Below are 17,132 nucleotides of genomic sequence, written 5' to 3'. Positions count from 1 at the left end.
TCAGAAACACTTATCAATTTATCAAATGAAGATATATACCATAGGTCCATAAGACAATACTTTCTCAAATGTATCCCATTGATCTCTAAACACAAGAATAATAATACTAATAATAGACCATGCATATGCAATACGCGTACGTACGTGTATTAACCACAACAAAAAAAGCTACAAATTATGACAATAATCACTTGATTTCAACACGAATCAAACACTTGCAAAAGAAGAATTAATGAGACACGCATCCTTCACATAATTTCCATATGCATCGATCCACCAAGTCCCTCCTCATAAGCTTTCCTACATTTAAACAGCAAGAATATGCCAAATTATATAGATTATTAAAAAAGAAAAAGAAAAAGACACTGTAAATGCCATTACTAGCTTAACATCACATGCATGATGCATCAACATTGCAAATGCACTTAAATGGTCATTATTATATAAGGATGCCAATAATTATTTATATAGAGTAGACAAAATTTAAGTAAAAACACATAATTAAACACATCAATCGTAACGGCTTTGATTTGTGTCATGTATCTGTGCGTGCTCACGTGACACAAATGATAGCATGCGTTTCCGATTGATGATGCGGCAACCTCATTACTAATGGTGCAAACCGCCAAAACTAATTACTAAGCCATTTCTTTAATATAACATGATAGGATATTATTTAAACTTAATAATATTACACCAATAATTCAGTCTTATAACCATAATTAATGCAAATTTAACTATTGAAAATTTTTAGGTTTAGATTTTAATTACCATATCAATAGTTCTCATTTTGAAATATAATAATTATTTAGATAATAATGGAGGAATAAAATTGATAGGTATAAGAAGGAATTATCCCAACAGATTAATATTATCAACTATGGTTTCCCATGTTGTTTTGTACTACATGACGTAGCTTGTTCCAAACTCCACGCATGGTATGAATATGATGGACCCAAAAAAACAAAAATCTCTACAAATAGAAGAAAGAAAAAAAAAAATGAGGATTTAATTAAGTTGAGGACTCGAATATTTCCATTAAAAGAACAAACAAACAAACTATATATTTATTATTAGCTTAGCAGCCAATGAAATTAACATTAATGTAAATGGTCATCAGAGGATGCCAATAATTCAAATTTATGGGTTTGGCCCTAGGGGGTGGCCGAACCACCCGTAACCCGGGTGGTTCGGCCACCCCCAAGGCTGAATTGGGGTGGCCGGCCATCCCCTATGGGGTGGTTCGGCCACCTCATATTTTTTAATAACTATTTTTATTTTTTATTATTTGATTTTATATTTATGGTTTAAAAAATAATAATATTTTATTATTTTATATTAAGTGAGACACGTGGCGAAATGGTAGTTGTTGGATGAAAATGGATGGTCAGGATTTCAAAAAAAATTGGTGAGCAATTTTCCCACTATTGCCGGAGATCTCAATCCAATAATTATATATACAGATAGAACCAAAAAATGATAAATTAATTTAAACAAAACCACATAATTAAACAAACCAATCGTGAAGGATTTGGCTCGAATCTCATAACTAATTATGGAGCAAACTGACAAAATGTAACCAAGCCATTTCTTTGTGCGTATTGTATGTATCAACCACAATGTGACATCATGTTAAACACTGAAAAGCAAAATAAATGTACAAGTAGATGACTTGACGAATGTATATATAAACTATCACATTCATCTCTATTCTCTATTCACAACAACAACAATATTAATTACACGCATGCATGCAATGCGTGTAATAATTAACCACAACAAAAAGCTACAAATTAAAACCATAATCACTTGATTTCAACACGATATAAACACTTGCAAAAGAAAAATAGAACATGACATCCTTCTTAAAGCTTATAATTTTCACATGTATTTTTTAAAAAACGTCTTATAATTATTACATATTCTCTAAATATATGTTCATTTAATAGTCTTAATTGGAAGGAAAAAAAAACATGGTAAATGTCAATATTAGCTCAACGTACAATTAACACATCAACATTTTAACTGGCTTAAACAGTCATTAAGGATGCCAATAATTATATAGATTAGGAAAAAAAAATGACAAGCTTAAACAAAATCACATAATAAAACACATCAAACTTTGGTTTGTGTCACATATTTGAGAATTTTATATATGGACTCATCTCTTTCGAACAACTCACCCATTTATTATAGTAAGTAAATTCTATAAAAACTCTCATAAACAAGCGTGTCTCAACAAGCGTGTCTCATTAATAAGATGCAAACATTGAGGAAGGATTTTAATGGAACCTCATTAATAATGACATGCAAACTGCCAAAAGAATACTAATAAGCCATTTCTTTTATTGCACGTATTAACTGCAATGTTACAATGATTAATTAAGCACTCAAATTAAAGCAAAATAAATGACCAAGTAGATGACTTGACGTGTCTATATACACTATCCCATCCTCTAATTAATCACAGGAACAATAAGAGACCATCTAATTAATTAATTAATTAATATCTGAATTAACCACAACAAGAACCTTCATACACCATAATTGTGATCACACTACAAAAAACAGGGACTTTATTGACGTGGCAAACAGTAACTCATGTTTGCCACATCAATAATTTTTGACATGTCTAAATAAAAACGTCAATAAAAAATTTATTGATGCGTCGGATTTTAACACGTCAAAAATTTTTGACATGTTATTTTTAACACGTCAAGAAATTTTGACGTGCCTTTATTCCACATGTCAATAATTATAATTAATTATAGGGGAAAATGTAGTTTACTCCCCTGAAGTTTTAGGGGTTTTTCAATTTTAATCTCAAAGTTCAAAAATTGGCAATCTACCCCCCTGAAGTTTAAAAAATTGGCAATTTAAACCTTCTGTTACTAATTTTCGTTAAATTGGACGAAATTTTTTTAAAAAAGCCTGAGGGTAATGATGTAATTTCATATATTTCCGTCAATTTATACAGAAAAATTAAACGGAGGGTTTAAATTGCCAATTTTTGAAACTTCAGGGGGGTAGATTGCCAATTTTTGAACTTTGAGGTTAAAATTGAAAAACCCTTGAAACTTCAGGGGAGTTAACTGCATTTTCCCCTATTATCTAATTAGTTTTTAAGTATATTGTATGTATAATGTGTTATATAAGAGAAAAAAAAATGATATAAATTAAAATTTAAAAATTTATCTTGTAATTCTTGACGTGTCACATGTGGCCACGTCAAGTAATTCTTGACGTGCCATATACAGAATACATTTATTTTATAAGACTCGCAAACCCCACATGAACCCGGCCAACACAAAATATGTGTTCATTAGTGAGTGGATTATTGAGCCCGGCCTCACGAAAAAATAAATTTTATTATCTGTACATCTAGAATATTAATTTATTTATTATCTAATTAGTTTTAAGTATATTGCATGTATAATGTGTTGTATATGAGAAAAAACAATGATATAAATTAAAATTTAAAAATTTATCTTGCAATTCTTGACGTGTCCACATATGGACACGTCAAGAAAATTAATTCTTGTCCTATGTTGACACGTCAAGAAGCACACCTCGGGAAGGCACGAATCCAGCCTGGGTTCAGCTCCTTCTTCGTTACAAAGATCTTTATGTAGAAATTGGATTGAATTGAATTGAATGTATTGGATATTAGATATTGGATATTGAATGTATTGGATATCAGGTTAATACGTAAATCTGAGTATAAACACGAATAATTCATAAAATATATAAATTTATATATATATATATATATATATATATATATATTTTTTTTTTTTGACGTGGCATTTTCACCACGTCAAAAAAAAATTTGACATGGTAATACTGAAACGTTAAATTTTTTTTTTTTTTTTTTTTATGTTCAAGTTTCTGACACGTCAAAAAATTTTGACGTGGTATAAATGTCACGTTAAAAACTTGGATTTTTATACACCCGTCCTTTTAATTAACCGTTGAGACACGTCAAAAAGGACACGTCAGAAATGGCTGGTAAAAAAAATATATAATTTTTGTAGTGTCACTTGATTTAATTTCATTTTCCACCACGAATTAAACACTTAGCCAAATAAGAAGAAATTAATGGAAATCTCGTCATAATATATCACGTACATGCACCCACCAAATCCGGAATCTCCCTCCAATTTAGCATCATTTTTAAAACACAATTGCAAATAATTCAACATATATCCAGCTATCAACTCACTAGTTTTATTCACCAAAAAAGTAAAGCTTTTTAAGATTCAAACATGCCAAGCAGTAACCTACAGAGGATTGTACGAAATGATGATAAAAACGCCATAAAAAGAGTCAGTTTTAAACGCACAACCATCATCCACTGCTACACTGCTGATTTTATTCACAAAAAGGAAAGTTTTTTAAAACCAAACCTACACAAGTAACGCACAAAGGATTAGGCTCTGCCCCAGACCAATTAATGATAAAACCGCCACAAACAGACTCAGCCACTTATCTCCATTGCATGCAAGTACTCAGTCTTTTACCCTCCACTTCTCATTGGTTATAAAATGCATGATTTTAATTTTATGGTTAATTAATTAGTGGAAAATGTTTTTTTTTTTTTTTTGTTAATTATATTGCTAGCGTCGAGGTAAAAAACTTGTATTAAAAGTTACCCAACACTCAACTCCATTCTCTCTCTCTCTCTCTCTCTCTCTCTCTATATATATATATATAAGACCCACTTCAGTTCAGAAACCCTCATGAACTTGTTCACAAATGGGTCGCCTTTGGCCTCTTGTTTTCACGGTGCTTTTCTCATCAGTATTCTCCATTGTTTTATGCAAAACCAACGTCCAAACCACCCAAACCTTCATTGTTCGTGTCCAAAACGACCTTAAACCTCCACACCACCCCAACATCAAAGCTTGGTACAGGTCTACCCTTACAAGCCTTAGTTCTACAAGCATTGCCCAAACACAAGACAGCCATGTCCAGTTGCTCCACGTGTATAACACTGTCTTTCATGGTTTCTCAGCAAGACTCTCCCCACAACAAGCTGAGGAGCTCACACACCGACCGGAAATACTCGCTGTTTTCCCCGACAGGCTTCTCCCAATCCAAACGACACGCACACCTCAATTCATGGGAATCAGGGCCAGCACCGGTGCCCCGAATGGTATTCTTAAAGACTCCGATTCTGGCTCCAACGTCATCATCGGAGTACTTGACACAGGTATTTGGCCTGAACGACTTAACTTCCATGACCAAGGCCTCGGACCCGTGCCTTCTCACTGGAGAGGTAAATGTGATGGTGGTGAAAAATTCCCTAAAACCCTTTGCAACAAAAAGCTCATTGGCGCACGCTACTTCACCGGAGGATATGGAGCCACTGCTCAAGATGAAGAGACTGAGCTCACCAACTCAGCCCGAGACACAGTCGGCCATGGCACACACACTGCTTCCACAGCCGCAGGACGACACGTCGGCAACGCATCGTTTTTCGGCTTCGCCCATGGGGTGGCCATAGGCGTTGCACCCAAAGCGAGAATTGCCGTGTACAAGGTCTGCGGAAGCAAAGGATGTGCGGGATCTGATATTCTCGGCGGCATCGACTCCGCCGTAGAAGACGGCGTCGACGTAATATCTGTCTCCTTAGGCGGCGAACCTAGGCCATACTTTTTGGACCCAATAGCCATAGGATCGTTTGGTGCGATAGAGAAAGGAATTCTCTTTTCCGCTTCGGCTGGTAATTCGGGTCCCGACTCTACTACCGTCATAAACGTGGCACCTTGGATCACCACCGTTGGTGCGAGCACCATTGATAGGAAATTCCCCGCGGATCTAGTGCTCGACGATGGTCGCGTCATCACCGGATCATCGCTCTTCACAGGTCAATCAGCATGGACTAAAGATAAATATGTGCCGTTGGTTTACGCTGGAAATGTATCGGTAAAGCATCCAGATGGTGCTAGTCCCTCTACTCATTGCTTGCCTAATACGCTGGATGCGAATAAGGTACGTGGCAAAATCGTGGTGTGTGATCGTGGCGGAGGGTCACGTGTCGAAAAATCAGTGGTGGTGAATGAGGCTGGTGGGATCGGTGTTGTTGTTGCCAACGTGGACGGTTTAGGAGAGGGTCTACTCGCAGATCCATATTTGAGTCCTGGTCTAGAAATCACTGAATCCGCGCGCCGCACAGTGCTCAAGTATATAAGCTCCTCTAAGAACCCGCGAGCCTCCTTGCGTTTTAGTGGGACCACCCAGGTGGGAGTGAGACCAGCACCTACGATTGCTTGTTTCTCATCTCGTGGGCCCAATGTTATATCTCCCCACGTGTTGAAGCCCGATTTGGTTGCGCCAGGTGTCAACATCTTAGCGGCATGGCCTGATGGTATAGCACCGAGTGAGTTATCTGCTGATCGGAGGCGCACAGCGTTTAACATAATCTCTGGGACTTCCATGTCTTGCCCACACGTGTCAGGAGTTGCAGCTTTGTTGAAAGGGGCCCACCCAAACTGGTCCCCAGCGATGATCAAATCGGCCATGATGACCACGGCTTACACACACGATACCGATGCCAAGGTTTTGCGAGACGAGAGAGATTTCAAATCGTCCAATGCATTTGGTATGGGTGCTGGACACGTGGATCCTGAGAAAGCCGTTGATCCGGGCTTGGTTTACGATATCACAGTGGATGATTATTTGCATTTTCTTTGTGCGTCCGGTTACAATAGCACAGAAATTAAAGTGATTACAAGGAAGCAGGTGAATTGCAGCGAGACCCAACAATCCAACTTGTGGGACCTGAACTATCCTGCAATTGCAGTCTCTCTTGGCGCATCAGCACCGTCCAAATCTGAGGTTGTGGTTAAAAGAACAGTTACACATGTTTGCAATGGTGCATCAACATACACAGTAAAAATCACAAATCCAAAAGGTGCTATCGTGACTGTCGATCATACGAAAATGGTGTTCACGCAGAAGGGACAAAAGCAGACCTACACCGTTCGAATTTTGGCTCAGAAGGCGGGATTGCCACTTGATGGTAAGATGAGTGAATTTGGGCGTCTGACGTGGACAGATGGGAAGCACCAGGTCACTTCACCCATTGTGGTCAACTGGTCCTAATACCATTATCAAAAAAGCAAATAAGAACGTACTTGGAACACCATCTATATATGAATTTTAAGCTTTTAAATGAAACAATATCTATACAGTGGTTTATGTTACAGTGAATCTTTTGAATTGATAGTTTAGATTCAATGGATTTGTTTTTCTATGGATATATTTCAACGAATTATGTGTTTGCATTGATACTTGTTGAAATATTCTTGTTTTTTCTTTTCAATTCAATCTATTAAACTGGTTTATTGAACGTTCTAGAAGATCTTTGCTTTAAAGACTTTTTATTGAAAGCAAATTTTCTCCCTTTTTTTTTAATATTGGTATCATACCTACTACATATAAGCATCCATCGCGCGGGGGGTAGTTGGGTCAAGTAAAGTTACCACTAAAAAGAGAGAGCATGTAGCAACACTACACTCTCATATTCACTTCAATTTTTTTCAAAAAAATCAATATTAAAATATTCACTTTTATATCAAATCATTCACTTTTTATATTACATTATTTACTTTTTACTATAATTCAAATAAAAAAATCACTACAAAACAAAATTTTCCTGCTTTTCAATACTATTTTTTTTTACTTTTCTATATCGATCATTTATTTTTTGTTTTTTTATATTATGAACAGAAGCCTGTAATAGTTAATGATGTTTAACAATCAAGGCCATGTAAGTTTGTAACAAAAGAAAAGTTAAAGGATATATTATCACTCATTCACTTGCTTTAATTTCCACACAAATTATAGAATGCAAAAGAAAAATGGCACGTTGCTCGGCCCTTAATTATAATTAATTAACGATAAAGCCAACACAAAAGCACCTATTGCTATTGCATGCGTCAGTCTTTTACCGTCCACTATTCATTGGTTTTCAATCCCCAATGCAATCTAGGTGTGCTCTCAAAAGATGTAGCATTAGATATGATTAAATAAAATTTTAATTATAAAATATATGTTTTTTTTTAAAAAAAAAATTAAGTGAAATATAGAAGATCATTTTAAAAAAATGAGGGGTAAACTAACTATTTGTAAGAGAGAGAGGGTAAACAATTAATTTTGAGGAGTCCATTTCATTAAAAAATATATATAATTTAAAGAATGTTTTGAGGAGCTAATGCCCCCAAGCACAGAGGTGGTTATGCCCCTAATCAAGGTTTTCTCTTGCCCTATTTAACTTATTTTTGTAGTTTTTTATAACCTCTGTCGACTATGCTAGCTAAGGTATTGAAATTGCTGAAATTTCAAAGTTCCAAACCCTCCATTCTAGGTATGCCTTTTAAAAAAATACAAAACAAAACATAAAATAAACATGGGGAAGTTTATAATAAATATTATAAATCTCTAAGTTAATGCGTGAAAAAATAAAAAATTTAAACTTTTTATTTTTTTATTTTTACGCATTGGCTCAGGTATTTATTAAAAACTTTCCCAAAAAACAAATAGGCTCTTCAACCACTATTCACCATTTTCTCATGGGGGGTTGATTGCCCTTTGGATGAGGGAGAGTGAGAGAAGTGGTCAGTAACTCTACAAACTATTAGGCATGGTCACAACTTACAATAACTCTTGGTCTTAAGAATTTAAGAGATAGGGGCGACTAACCACCCATTGCTCAAGGGGAGGGAAAATAGGGAGGGGGATTTGAACTACTGACGTTCGTTTTATGAGACATGGTCCTTAAGACTTCATCCAATTGAGCTACCCCTTGAGGACGTATCAATCTTCGAATTCGAGCTAATAATATTCACTTTGTAAGACGTACCTCTCAGTCAATTGAGTTACTCCTTGATGACATGTGGGTTTGAAGCCCTATAATTCTAAAAAATTACATGACCACTCCACAACTTCATTCAAAAGCTAATAATACTTTTTACATCAAAGAAAATAGTACTTACCTTGTCGGTATAAATACTTTTCGGGTAAATATATCATAAGTTCCTGAGTCAACTCACTAAAATAAAAAACTCGATAGGTTTTTTTTCGACAATTTACTCTCTAAGTCAATCGAAATGCCAATAAACTCTCTACTGTCAAATTCTTTTAATATGGGTGGTTAGGGGTAGCCGCAAGCCACCCCAAACTCCTCATGAGGTGCCCGCGAGCCACAAAGCCACCCCATGAGTGGTTTGACCACTCCTGCGGTGGCTTGTGGCCACTTCATAGGGGTTGGGCCACCCTTTCAATTTTTTTTTTTTTTAAGACTTAAATTTTAAAATTAAATAAATAAAAAAATGTCTAGTGGTGTTAAAAAAATTTGATGATAGAGAGTTTATTAGCACTTCAATTGGCCCAAGAACTAAATTATCAAAAAAAAAAAAAAAAACCCTAGAAAAAACCTAAAAAAATTTTAATTTTTACTAATTGACTTACGACTTGAAATTTGAAAAGCTATAACTTCAGTCGATCGCTTTTGAAACTACTACTTCTCCAGCAAGTTGTGTTAAAAAAAAAATAAAAAAAAATGGGTACTTCTCCAGCAAGTTGGGCTCGTTCAAATACAGGTCCCAAGCCCGCGTCAAGTCTATCGTGCTGCGCACTCTTCCCGACTTCTCTTAGTGTCACTCCACTCTCTACAAGCTTTCAAAAACCTTTCTCTCTGTAAAAATGGCAGACAAGCTCAAAGTGGAAGAGCTCCGAACCGAACTCTCCCAACGTGGGCTAAGCACCGCCGGAATTAAGCCCTCCCTGGTCTTACCCCGCTCTATCCCTTACACTCACTCATATTTACACGATTCTTATCTTATGATTGATTTTCTGACAGGTCCGAAGACTCGAAACCGCTCTGCGCAAAGAAAACAAGCAGCCAGCAACGGCTACAGACGATGGTGATGCTTCGGACAATAAGAAGAGACGGAGGGACTCAGAAAATGGGGGTTCCCAGAAAATCAAGGCCGTCGAGGAGTTTCGAAAAATGGGGATTCGGCAATTGCGTGAACAAACGGCTCTTCGAGGCGTTTCATCATCTGGGTCCAAGAAAGAGCTTCTAGAAAGGCTCTGTGAAGATTTAAAAGACCAGGATTTAAAGGACATTCCTGAAGGTATGGAGGAAAGCTTGACTTTTTTATTTTTATTTTCTTATGTAATAAGTTCTTTGTGCAGTTTTTGGTTGCTGAGAAAATTTAGGATACGTATAAATCGTCAAATGGGTTTACGAGTTTATTGACTCGTACAGAGTTCTGTATGTGGAATTCAAGATAAAACTAACTTAACTTTAATCTAGCTTATTAAAGTTGATTTCAGAATTCTATGGAGACCGGTACAATGTGGAGCAAAGACCATTTACATTCCTTTTCAATTGTTTTAACAGAAAGAAATGAAAAAGTTTTCTTTTTGTGCTTTTGGGGTTCTGATTTAGTTGGGGAGTTTATTAGTATGTTGTGGTGGCAGCTAATGAAAAAGAAAAAGAAAGCGAGAAGGAGAAGATCGTAACGGCAACCAAAAAGGGTGCGGCGGTATTGGATCAATGGCTTCCAGATCACATAAAGGGTCACTTCCATGTTTTGCAACTGGCAAGTGTAACAGTTACTGTAGCAGCGTGTAGTGAATGAGTGGAATTTTTGTTCAGTAGAATGTATTTAATATCGGTATAATTTTTTCGGGTGTTCTTTTTGCTTTGTGGGTTTCTGAATTCGGACCGACGGTGGCTTTTTATGATGCAGGGTGATGAAATATATGATGCCATGTTGAACCAGACGAATGTTGGAGATAACAATAACAAATTTTATGTGATTCAAGCTCTTGGTTAGCTTTCGAGTCCTTTACAAAATCTTGGTTAATCTAATATGTTCTGGTTAATTCATTGTTAATAGTGATGCTTTATTGCTGTGTCTGATTGATTAACAATAAATAGTTCTAGTTGATTCAATGCCTAGATTATTTCTCATTTTCATTGGTTACTCCCTATAGCCACTCCTCTTCTCCAAACTGGAGAAGATTTTGAAAAGATAAATTCGTGTCACATTGCCCATGTTTCCAACCACTAATAGTTATGGACTTTGGTGAAGATTTAAGATTCATTTTGTCAAGCTTCTTATGATAAAAATGTCGGATGTTATTTTAGTTATACAAAAAAAAAAAAAAAAAAAAAAAAAACAGCCTCGATTTCCATTTTACCTTGTGTTAGTACTTGCTTTGCAGACAATCTCATATGCTTCTGAGAGTCATCACCATATATACCAATGTTTGGTGTGTTGCACTAAGTTCTTCTGAACTCTTACTGATATTATTTTGAAATTATTTGCAGAATCTGATGGTGGTGGTACATTCATGGTTTACCGTAGGTGGGGGAGAGTAGGAGTAAAGGGTCAAGACAACATACAAGGTCCTTACACATCACGAGACAGTGCAATCCAGGAGTTTGAAAATAAATTCTTTGCCAAGACCAAGAACCATTGGTCCAATCGAAAAGAGTTCACTTGTCATCCAAAGAGCTATACTTTGTTGGAAATGGATTATAGTGAGCAAGAGAAAGAATTAGATGTGAGTTGTCCTATTCTAAGATTATAATGTTCCCTGCTTAAGTTGCTTGAATGCCTGAGGTCAAGTCATTTTTCTTTTAGAAATTACTAAAACCCCTTTCCCCGCCCCCCACGGTGAAAAAAAGGAAGCAAAAGGGAGTTAACCTTACTGATTTATGTTCTCATATATGAAATAAGTTTCAATCTTGGCTTTCCCGTGTCTTGGTAATGATGGGTGTCTCATTTGGTAAAGGTGTTATGTGGGGCTGGGGATGTTAAGCACCATCCAGAAGATGTATTTTTGAACATTATTATTTCTCTACAGGACTTTGTAGCGAAGTTGTATCTCTCTGCATTCAAGAGTGAGAGGTTGGGGGTTTGGCCTTGAGGAGAGGGGCTAGGGGAAGTTGTTGGATTTCATGGAGTGTTATCCCTATTGCAAATCCCATATTGCTACTTAAAAAAAAAATCCCATATTGCTGTTTGACCCAAAAAAAAAAAAAAAAAAAAAAGGAAAAGAAAGAATATTTTCCATGCTACTATTTACTTCATAATCATTTCAGGTCAAAGAGAAGCCTGACTCTGCTTTAGGAATTCAACCTCGCGAAACACAACTTGAGCCACGCATTGCAAAATTTATATCTCTAATCTGCAATGTCAGCATGATGAAACAGCAAATGATGGAAATAGGTTAGTTGATCAATCATTCACTGTATACAGGATATCATGATTCATGCAGATCAAAATAATGCAATAGCTTGGAAAGTAATCGGTGAATTCATTTAAAATACAGAGATTCTATTGTTGAAGCAAAGTTGTAATATTTTCTTGATATGCTATTGATTTGTTATGTTTTGTATATCCTCAATTCAGGATACAATGCTGATAAATTGCCACTTGGCAAGCTAAGCAAATCAACAATTTTGAAGGTAAGTCTTTATTTGACTTCTGCTTGGAAGTTTCCTTTTGTTTATATATGAGTTAGACATAAATTTATAATAGACTATATTAGTTATTACGTACTTGAGAAATATTTCTATTTCATTTCATCCAGGGCATACTTAAAGGTATATCCACTAAGAAGGATATCATGAAGAACTGCTGGACTTTTCATTGATTAATCATCATAAAATCAACTAAAAACTTTAAAAGGGTTGGGCAGTGGGCACAATTCTTCTTCCTGCATTTTTTAATGCTGCAGCTTTAAGTTGCAGTATATTTTGTCCTCTTTCTCACTCCACAAACTAATTCTATTTGGTGATGTCTAGGGTTATGATGTCCTGAAGAGGCTTGCTGATGTGATTAGCCAGTCTGATAGGAGAAAACTTGAACAATTAAGTGGGTGAGTCCTTTTGCTAGAGATCTTTTATAAAATATTTTTTAAGTGCTTGACTAAATTAGCTTTGCATTTCAAACTGCATGCCTGACATTTGTTTGTTGTGTGGGTTTGTTTTCTTTCTTATTGGTTTTGGTGTGAAATTATGAATTCCAGCTTCAAGAAGTTGTACCAATTTTAATTTTTTGTTTCTTGCAGAGAATTCTACACTGTTATTCCCCATGACTTTGGCTTTAAAAAAATGCGTAAGTCCTCTCTCTCTCTTTTTGCCCATCATACACTGAAAATATTAAGGATATGGTGGCTGGCGGTTTTCTATTTCCTGTTCTTGAAAATGGAACCTAATTTAATGTGGAAGTATACATAATGGCAGGTGAATTTGTAATTGACTCTCCTCAGAAGTTGAAAAGCAAGTTGGAAATGGTAATTCTTTTCCATTTTTTATTCAATATGTCCATATTGTTGCTGTTAACTTCATTTTCTTCTCTTGTGGGGTGCACGGTGGGTGGAAGTCTACTTTAGGGTTTAGTTATTTTCTTGACAACTTCAGTACCCTATCTTTAAGAAATTCCATAGATATCATACAGTGTCTTTGTACAAACCCCCTCCTGCAGCCTATCAGTGGGATTCTATTTGTACGTGGAAATTTATTAAGCTGCTATAAATTCTGAGAGGTACTCATTTAATGAACTTGTTGCATCTAATTGAAGGTTGAAGCGTTAGCTGAAATTGAGCTTGCGACGAAGTTATTGAAGGATGACTCTGGGGTGGAGGTATCACTTGTCTCCATATTCTTTATTGACTGGCTGTGTATCCAGAAAGTTTCTGAAGGCATATATGCATGTTTTTAAGAAGCCATTCTAGTATTTGTAAAGTGAAAATGCTCCTGCTTATTATTTTAGCCATTCCATTCAAGACATTGGAGCGTTTTGGTTGCATAAAAGTTGAGACTTCAAGTTTAAAATGCACCATTGTGTGTGTGTAAAATTTAGCTTCATTCTGACAATTTTCACTATTTTGTTTCCCAAATATTCTATTTCTGTTGCTTCTTTTTCTTCTTTTTTCTCTTTTATATCAAGGAAAAATATCACATCTTTTGAAGAGTATTAATATACTGATTACTTTGCAGTCAACTAAGTTTTTGAATTGATCAATATGGCACTTAATACACAACTTTTATCTCTTTAAACTTAAGTTTTATCTTCTTGTTATGTCAGTTTTTTCATGCAATAAGTATACTATCAGATGCCTGCACTTTGCATATTGTAGATCGTAGTGAAGGTAGCCTAGTTTACTAATTTATGTTTCTGCCATCATTATAGGGTGACCCCTTGTATTCTCATTACCAACGCCTTCATTGTGACCTGACACCGGTTGAAGTTGATTCTGAGGAATTCTCTCTGGTAACCATTTGTTATATATCCTCATAAGTTTAATAGTAAAACCTATAACCTATATATCAATTAAAAAAATGGACAGAAAAGGAAAGTTCTATTTATGTCTTTATTTATCTATGCCTATTTTGCAGAAGGGTTGCCCCACCAGGCGGGTGGGTGGGTGGGGTTTGTGCTTGTTTTACTGAGACCTTTAATACTGGTCTTGGAAGAATGGCCCAAAAATATAATACACAGATAAATATCGCCATGAGTTGATTTATTAGCTGGAAACTTTGTTATCTAATTCTGATACATATTTTTTGTTACCCCTTCTGTCATCAGATTGCGAAATATATGCAGAACACTCATGCAAAAACACATTCAAACTACAATGTGGATATTGTTCAAATATTCAGGGTATCGAGAGAGATGGAAACTGAACACTTCAAAAAGGTGACAATGCATTATCTGTAAACATAAAGTGTGTTTCTCATAAAATGTTTCTTATGTTGCAGACATTAGAAAACTTTTGATTTGTTTCATTAAGTTCTGATATGTTGTAATTTTATAGTTTTTTTAGCCTAATTTAACTGCCTATTACTCCTGCAAGCAGTTTTCCACTGTGAAAAATAGGATGCTCTTATGGCATGGTTCTCGGCTCACAAACTGGACTGGCATTTTATCCCAAGGTCATTCTTTCTCTCATATGATTCGTATTGTATTAACAAATGTGTACCTGCTTGCGCACACGTGTTTCACTATGAAATTTTCCATCAATAACTGCAAAAAATCTAAGCCTAACTTGTATACTGACAAACCATCAGGTTTGCGCATAGCTCCACCTGAAGCGCCTGTAACAGGTTACATGTTCGGAAAGGGGGTTTACTTTGCTGATATGTTCTCCAAAAGCGCAAATTATTGCTATGCTACTCATGCTGCTAAGACTGGCGTGCTTCTTTTGTGCGAGGTTGTCCTTTTGTCCTGTAGAAACATTATTACTATATTAAAAGACCCAGACTGATGTTTGGGTGGTACAGAGCCATATCACCAAGTGTATTCCACCATTTATCTGTTCCACTTAGAAGCCTAACATGGTTTCCAACTGAAGTTTGGACTTATATATATTGCAGTAATATGCATGTGTTCCATTCGTCTGGAATGTATTTTTTTTTTTTTTTGTTTTGTCTTAGTGGGTCTATTCTACCCTGTTTATTCTTGTGGGAGTAACAGATCCATACATCTGTTTAATGTTCTCACATTACTGTTTAACTTCATCCTTTTCAGGTAGCACTGGGTGACATGGCTGAGCTTCGAAGTGCAAAATACGATGCTGATAAGTTGCCCGAAGGGAAGTTAAGGTTAGTTTTTTTTTTATCTAAACGCTGGAATCATGCCAATCAGCCTTACTCTGACAAAGTCGAATTGCTTAATTCAATGGTCTAATTATGAAAGTATCCTTGTATTATTGTTAATGCTTAAACTGAATCAATGATGAAGTTCATTTCTCATCAATCAACCCATTGCAGCTGATGTTCCATACATGCTTTTCAGGTTCAATACAAACTTACCTTCAAACTTGGGTTCTTGGTTTGCTCTCTAGATGAATTTCCTTAACCTGAAACCTTTGAAATTTGCAATTTTTTAGTACCATTTGAGACCAATGTCACCCTTGACAAATACTAGGTTTGATATCTTTTGCAAACTGAAATAGCACTTACATAGTCTTAAAAGTAAGGTCAATACTATCATATTGAAGGCTTTTTAAGTCAATGAGGTTTAAAACTTGATTTTGCAGCACAAAAGGCGTAGGAGGTACTGCACCAGATCTTGCAGAAGCTCGGGAACTCGAGAATGGTGTTCTTGTTCCCCTAGGAAAACCTAAAGTGCATCCGGAGCCTAGGGTACAATTATTATTATTATTTTTTTCTTTTTTCTCTTTTCTGTGGACTGGATTACCTTTTGTTCATATTTGTGAAGGGCACTTTAATTATAAGGGTAGATAGCTTATATTGAATCTCCCCTTTAAATGCTTCTTGCAGGGTGCTTTATTGTACAACGAGTACATAGTTTACAATGTGGACCAGATTAGGATGCGTTATGTTGTTCAAGTGGATTTCAATTTCAAGTGATCACCAGCATCAGAATACTATTCCATTTTTATTGATGATTTGCCATCCAGGTTTTATATCTATCTTTCACTGTTCACTAGTTCTCCAGCAGTAATGCTTTAATAATGTATATTCGGAAATACGGTACTTTGCCCTCTTTAGTGAACAAAAGGAAAGTTGCTATCCCGAGCACTTGGAAAGCAAGTGATTTTCAGCTTGTACAAATATATGTTGTAAATATCTATGGGTTGGTTTTGTTTAAAAATCCTATGTTTTGTTATTTATTCTATCCAAATGTTTTAAGTTGACTTGTCAAACTTATAAAGTGGGTTTACACCAAATCCTAATAATAGGAGTTGTCATTAATTTTGTTGCTTAAAATTATCACCTACATGGCACTCGAGTGAATTATCACTCTATGTGAATTATTACGTGAATTTATAAGAGGTTGTAGTTAAAGTTGCAACACATCAAATATTTTCCAAAATTGAATACGCCACAATTCATGAGTGGTTGTCATCCTTATATTTTGTGGGAATTTTGGATCTGTTTCGCATAACTTTTAAGAATGTGCTTTTTTTGTTTTTATGGTTGGAAAGTATTTTGATGTGACATAAAGGTGAATGTAGTTCTGAATGTTTTATGTATTTTAGTTTTGTTTTGCAGCGATTTTAAAGAAAATATGAACATTTATAGAGCTAACTTAAAAAAGAGTTGTTGTGTGGCTATCCTCAGTTAAGAGAAAGGTGAC

General features: G+C 35.7%; 1 protein-coding gene and 1 pseudogene across 1 annotated transcript; both read left to right on the top strand.

Moving 5' to 3' along the window:
• The first annotated feature begins 4,738 nt into the window (after nucleotides 1–4,738).
• On the top strand, nucleotides 4,739–7,207 carry LOC132172393 (subtilisin-like protease SBT1.5 pseudogene; annotated as a pseudogene).
• A 2,387-nt stretch (nucleotides 7,208–9,594) lies between these two features.
• Nucleotides 9,595–16,581, top strand: PARP2 (poly(ADP-ribose) polymerase). Its single transcript, XM_059581946.2, has 18 exons — nucleotides 9,595–9,792; nucleotides 9,866–10,142; nucleotides 10,492–10,613; nucleotides 10,764–10,845; nucleotides 11,348–11,583; nucleotides 12,125–12,251; nucleotides 12,435–12,490; nucleotides 12,830–12,903; nucleotides 13,096–13,142; nucleotides 13,271–13,320; nucleotides 13,608–13,670; nucleotides 14,220–14,300; nucleotides 14,616–14,726; nucleotides 14,887–14,962; nucleotides 15,098–15,240; nucleotides 15,558–15,631; nucleotides 16,069–16,174; nucleotides 16,313–16,581. Exons 1-18 carry the CDS (start codon nucleotides 9,709–9,711, stop codon nucleotides 16,400–16,402), a joined length of 1,899 nt encoding a protein of 632 aa, XP_059437929.2. The 5' UTR covers nucleotides 9,595–9,708; the 3' UTR covers nucleotides 16,403–16,581.
• The last annotated feature ends 551 nt before the right edge of the window (nucleotides 16,582–17,132 follow it).

The sequence above is a fragment of the Corylus avellana genome, chromosome 1 (genome assembly GCF_965113065.1).
Source record: "Corylus avellana chromosome 1, dhCorAvel1.hap1.2, whole genome shotgun sequence".
NCBI classification, from domain to species: domain Eukaryota; kingdom Viridiplantae; phylum Streptophyta; class Magnoliopsida; order Fagales; family Betulaceae; genus Corylus; species Corylus avellana.
Note: the sequence above shows the minus strand (reverse complement) of the source record. Positions and strands in the feature narration are given on the sequence as shown.

Excerpts from the sequence above, each read along its gene's own strand:
- PARP2 (XM_059581946.2), top strand. The coding sequence starts at position 9,709 with ATGGCAGACAAGCTCAAAGTGGAAGAGCTCCGAACCGAACTCTCCCAA. Across the intron at positions 9,793-9,865 it reads CCGGAATTAAGCCCTCCCTG|GTCCGAAGACTCGAAACCGC; the intron begins GTCTTACCCCGC and ends ATTTTCTGACAG. Across the intron at positions 12,252-12,434 it reads ACAGCAAATGATGGAAATAG|GATACAATGCTGATAAATTG; the intron begins GTTAGTTGATCA and ends TCCTCAATTCAG.